Source organism: Zea mays, chromosome 9 (assembly GCF_902167145.1).
Source record: "Zea mays cultivar B73 chromosome 9, Zm-B73-REFERENCE-NAM-5.0, whole genome shotgun sequence".
NCBI classification, from domain to species: domain Eukaryota; kingdom Viridiplantae; phylum Streptophyta; class Magnoliopsida; order Poales; family Poaceae; genus Zea; species Zea mays.
This window is the reverse complement of record NC_050104.1, coordinates 25,151,145-25,156,729: the sequence shown is the minus strand read 5'-3', so window position 1 is coordinate 25,156,729 and position 5,585 is coordinate 25,151,145. Positions and strand designations below refer to the sequence as shown.

General features: G+C 39.3%; 1 protein-coding gene across 1 annotated transcript; it reads left to right on the top strand.

Moving 5' to 3' along the window:
• Positions 1 to 3,802: 3,802 nt before the first annotated feature.
• Positions 3,803 to 5,585, top strand: LOC103645387 (protein FAR1-RELATED SEQUENCE 5). The gene is made up of 7 exons (XM_008668446.3): positions 3,803 to 3,928; positions 4,005 to 4,272; positions 4,348 to 4,688; positions 4,770 to 4,832; positions 4,902 to 4,982; positions 5,091 to 5,159; positions 5,235 to 5,585. Exons 1-7 carry the CDS (start codon positions 3,803 to 3,805, stop codon positions 5,583 to 5,585), a joined length of 1,299 nt encoding a protein of 432 aa, XP_008666668.3.

Below are 5,585 nucleotides of genomic sequence, written 5' to 3'. Positions count from 1 at the left end.
GACCAAAAAATGCTCAAAATCTTTCCTTCTTGGTCTAGTTGGAAGTCAGAGAAAAACTGTGGGTTATCTTTTTTACACAATGCAAAAAAAGATAGCAGCTTAGACACATCATTGGCATTTCTTTCTCTTTGTCGTGCTTTCTTCCTGTGAACATTACAGAATATGCCATAGTCAATACACACACAACATCATTATGTCATTATACCAGTGTAAATAACAAAATGACTTACAGGTTGATCATGTCTTGTGTAGTTAACGGTACATTCTCTGGTCCACCATGCATTTCTGAAACAAAATCCATAATACAGTGTTGCGGAATCCTGCTTTCTTGCATCGCACTAAGGAATTCCATGTATTCTGGATCATGTGTCTTGTTGCACTGTAACTGATTCTTTTCTGTATCCTTTCTGAAGAACTCATGATTATGTTCCAAATGAATAAGATCAATCCGCACTGAAATGATATTCTCTTTGGCATCGTCATAGATTTTTTTAAGTTTCATTCCAGCTCTGCATTGTGTTCTTTTGGAAATTGTATTTCGCACTTTTGGAGTACCATTTCCTCTTTCGGCACGCTTGCCTTCCATTGAACAATTCAACCACTTGCAATTTTTTCTCTCCCTATATCTCTTCAATGGAAATCCAACTTCATATGCATATCGGCTATAAAATTTGTACGCCTCGTCCACATTACTAAATGTCATACCCACCTTCGGTACCAATCGTTGATCTATACTATCATCCTATTCAATTCATGGAGTCGTCATGCAGTGCACAAATATAAAAAAAACTTCTAGCATGGCGAATTTCTAGGACTTCATAAATTGCACGGACTGTATCAATAATACATGTGTAATCGGTGTAATCATAACTTGCACGGAAATTGTATACAATAATACATGGGTATTCCTTTGAACTTACATGGCTTTGGAGAATGTGTGGTGTGTCCTGCTCATGTTCACCAATTGTCCGCATGGGTATCCGCTGACTTGTTCCCATCAAACTTTGATGAACCGTGTTGCCTTCTTCAACAATTCCTGGCGCCGGTAACGCAGCCGGTGGCGTTACAGCATTCCGGCCATCGCTCGTACAGGGTGTCGTCATCGCCGTCTCCTTTGTGTATGCCCTAACTCTTCGATAGCTACGAACAAAAGCTGCGGCGGCTGTGTGTAGGTCGTTTATTTTTCACCTTCTATACTCGCCTAAACCGTCCTGTCCTATATTCATGGCATGATCCCATCTCCTGCGCGATTTGCTGCGCAGTTTGCATGTCGCGAGATTTACGTGAGCTATCCGTTACGATTACATGACCATTGTGTTACATTTCCATAAACATGCATCACCCCATCGTGCGACCGCCCCACGTTCGCGATCGACGCGCGCGTCACCCCACTACCCGATCTGACCACTCTCGTCCCGTCAGATGCGAATTTACGCATCCAATAACGGCAAAATACGCAACCATAACGTACCCTCGTCCCACGTTTACACACCCGACCACCGTACCCTCGTTACCATTTATGCATCTTTTTCATTCAAATTCCGTATGCATAATCGCCCCACCTAGAATCGATGCATGCGTGGGTAGTCCCACCAACTGCCACGTCGACCCGCGCCGAATTTACGCAGCCAATCACGGCAAAATACGCAAGCATAACGCGCGGCTCACGTCTCCCCACCCGATCCCCGGCCCCACGCTACCATTTATGAAGCTCTTTCATTCATGTTACGTATGCATAAACGCCGGTACCTACGCGCGGTATACCCACCACCTGCCACGTCGACCCGCGGCCCGCACACCTAGCCACGCCGGGGGCCGGGGCTCTCTCTAGTAATGGAAGCCCTGGGCTTCCATTACCTCGTCCCTATATATATATATATATATATATATATATATATATATATATATATATATATATATATATATATATATATATAGGGCGTTGGTAATTGAAGCCCTGGGCTTCATATAGGTGCGCGGAGCCCCAGCCAGACGAGCCGAACGTGGTCGAACCGAATGGATCGATCCAGGCGGCCCGTTTTAATGCACTACAGTTATGCAAGTATAATAGGTTGTATAACTCAAGGAGGACAGCACCTTAATACTATGCGTACTATTGGTGATCATGAACAGGACACACCAGTGATTCTGCAGAGACATGTAAGTAATATTGAACTGATTTGAATTTTCAGTATTGTACGTTGAATTGTATACAGTATAAGGCAGCTAGAGATGGTGTGACATTCAGTATTTATATTGTGCATACACTGTGAAACTTTTGGCTGAAAATTGTTATGATCTACATACAACATAAAAATATGTAGGGTACCATAGATGATACAATTTATATTTTTTGCACAGGAAGTTACAATTGATCCGAGATTAGTACCTAAAGTTGGTATGACATTCAGTGGGGTGGATGAAGCATATAAATTTTATAGTAGGTATGCATATGAAGTTGGATTTCCATTGAAAAAGTATAGGGAACGGAAAAATTGTAAGTGGTTGAATTGCTCGATGGAAGGCAAAAGATCAGTAAGGGGAATATCAAACCCAAAGGTACGTAGTACCAGTTCGAAACGGACACAATGCAAGGCCGGTATGAAACTTAAAAAAATTTATGATGATGCAAAAGAGACAGTTATATCAGTGCGTATTGATCTGTTGCACTTGGATCATAATCATGAATTTTTTAAAAAAGATACCGAAAAGAATCAATTACAATGCAACAAGACGCATGATCCTGAATACATGGAGTTCATAAGTTCAATGCAAGAGAGTCGAATTCCGCAACATTGTATTATGGATTATGTATCAGAAATGCACGGTGGTCCTGAGAGTGTGCCTGTAACAGCACAGGACATGTATAACCTGTAAGTTTATGATATGTTCCGATTGATATACATAATTGATATATGCTGATTGTTGTTTCTGCCTAATGCTAAATTTTCACAATAATTTCAGGAAAAAGGCAAAGCAACGAGAAAGAAATGCAAATGATGTGGCAAAGCTACTATCCTTTTTTGCATCCTGCAAAAAGGATAATCCACAATTTTTCTCTGACTTCCAATTGGATAAAGAAGGCAAGATTTTAAGCATATTTTGGTCACATGCAAGCCAGCAAGGGGATTACATTGATTTTGGTGATGCGGTTACATTTGACACAACACATAAGACTAATCTGTATGAAAAACCACTAGGTATGTTTGTTGGTTCAAATCACCACCTACATTGCACCATATTTGCTTTCGCATTGTTGGGGGATGAAACTGTTGATACATTTGAATGGGTATTCAACGCCTTCAAAACATGCATGGGAACCGAAGGGCCACGAGTGATGCTGACAGGTACGACTGATAATAATGAATTAAATGTATATACATCAACTATGGCTTAAATTAGATATTATTTTCTTTATATAACATGGAATAAGATTCGTACAATTGTGTCATATATGTTTGCAGATCAAGATCCTGCAATGCCAGTAGCCCTCGAGAGGGTTTTCCCACACACAATACATCGTTTATGTCTATGGCATGTGCAAAATAGGTATATGCCTTTTCTAAACGAGTTGTATGCAAGATTTGAGGAAATGGACTTTAAGACACGGTTTCAATCTATAATACATCATCCTTTGACTGAGTTGGAGTTTGAGACTGCATGGTCAATGCTACTTGAAGATTTTGATCTGCACGATAACAGTACTCTGGATAATCTGTATGGAATACGTAAGGATTGGGTGCCTGCTTTTTTTAAAAATCATTATTGTGGTCTAATGTTGTCTACACAGCGTAGCGAAAGCATGAACAGGCTTGTCAAAAGTGCACATGTTGATGCAAATACTCCGCTTCATCAATTCGCCAAGCAAATGATGAAACTTCTACACAGTAGAAAGATGAAAGAGTCAAAAGAAGCAGTGGGAAGCATGGTGAGGATAAAATTGTTATGTCGTATATTGATACTTTAATATAAGTGTAAACTAATTTGCATTATATATGCCACAGGGTCAAAAGGAAACGAACACGCTATACATGTTTGAGATAAGGGTTGCAAGAGCATACACAAGGGCTGTGATGTGTAGATTCCAGGAATCTTTGAAATATGCAACCGCATTCAAGATAATGCACGACGAAGAAGGGGGTGCAAATGATTGGGTAGTGCAACATACAACTAGATCGAATAAAATTGTTTGGGGACAGCACCAATTCAAAGTCACAGCTGATGAAGATGCAGGAAAGTATACTTGTGAATGCAAACATTGGGAACATACAGGTATGGAGTACTAAAAGGTAAATATATACATTGAAAACATATGAACAAAATCTTAAGATCATTATTGTTTTATAGGGCTATTCTGTGTACATGTACTACGCGCGTTTATGCATCTTCAGATTGACCGGATACCGAAAGAATATATTTTACAAAGATACACCACCTCTGCAAGGCAAGATGTTCCGTTTTCAAGAGATGATAGGAATTTGAAGGGGAAGGATGGAGAAACTAAGTCATATAGACAGAAGATGTTGCTTAAAAAGGCAATGAAAGTAGTGCATCATGCTAGTTTATCCAAAGCAGGAAATGATAGAGCCCTAACAGTAATGGATGAGCTTCTCGAAGTACTTTCGCGTTTGGAAACAGATATAGACGTTGAGGAAACTTGTGGAACTAGTGGAGGAGATGGTATACAGGTATGTAATGTTTTAATATGTATGTTGTAACATATTATTAATCATATTATATTGATGAGGTGTGAAACAATAAAATCTCAGGACGATGATGAAGCCAATAGAGACAACGAAAAGGATGATGAATTTGACGAAAGGAATAACAAGGTTTGGATCGTACTGTTGTTAATGTTTATTTGTAAATGATGTATAATGATCTTTCATCCAAATTTTCAGGAAATTCAAGACGTATCTATTATACTTGAACAAGGTGTGGCCAATGATCAAATACATATACCAGTACGTCCATTAGAAGAGGTAATGTCTTTAACAACTTTACTGATTTGCAGTTATACATATACATGATTTATACGTTTGAGTTATTGGGTTATGATTGAGCTTAACAAAATGTGTTGTCAATTACAGGTTAATTTGCATGATCACGCAATAATGAATGTTAGTGGTGTCAGTGAACAAAATGATAATGCCAGAAAGGTAATAATGGTATAAATACTGTATGTTGGACTACATAATATTATATGCTGAGAAGTATTTACTTTTGAATTGCAGAAACTGGAATTTGCAGTCGATGGGATAAGCTTGGCAAGACCAAATAACTCAAGACCCAAAGGAAGAACAATAAAGGGGAGTGAAGAAAGGGTTATTAAATTGGGAGCAAAAGGTACAAAGAAAATGACCAGGAAATGTCAGAAGTGTGGAATTGCTGATGGTCACAACAGTAGGACATGTTTGTCAATGGAGGAAAATAGACAAAGGTTGGCAAGCCTTGCTGGACGTAAGAGAGGACGACCTCCAGGATCTAGGAACAAGGGTGGCAGTAAAGCTCCTGATTGGAATGAGACAACAACATCTAAAAAACACGCAAATGAGTTCGATAGTAGTGAGTCAGACAGTGATTAG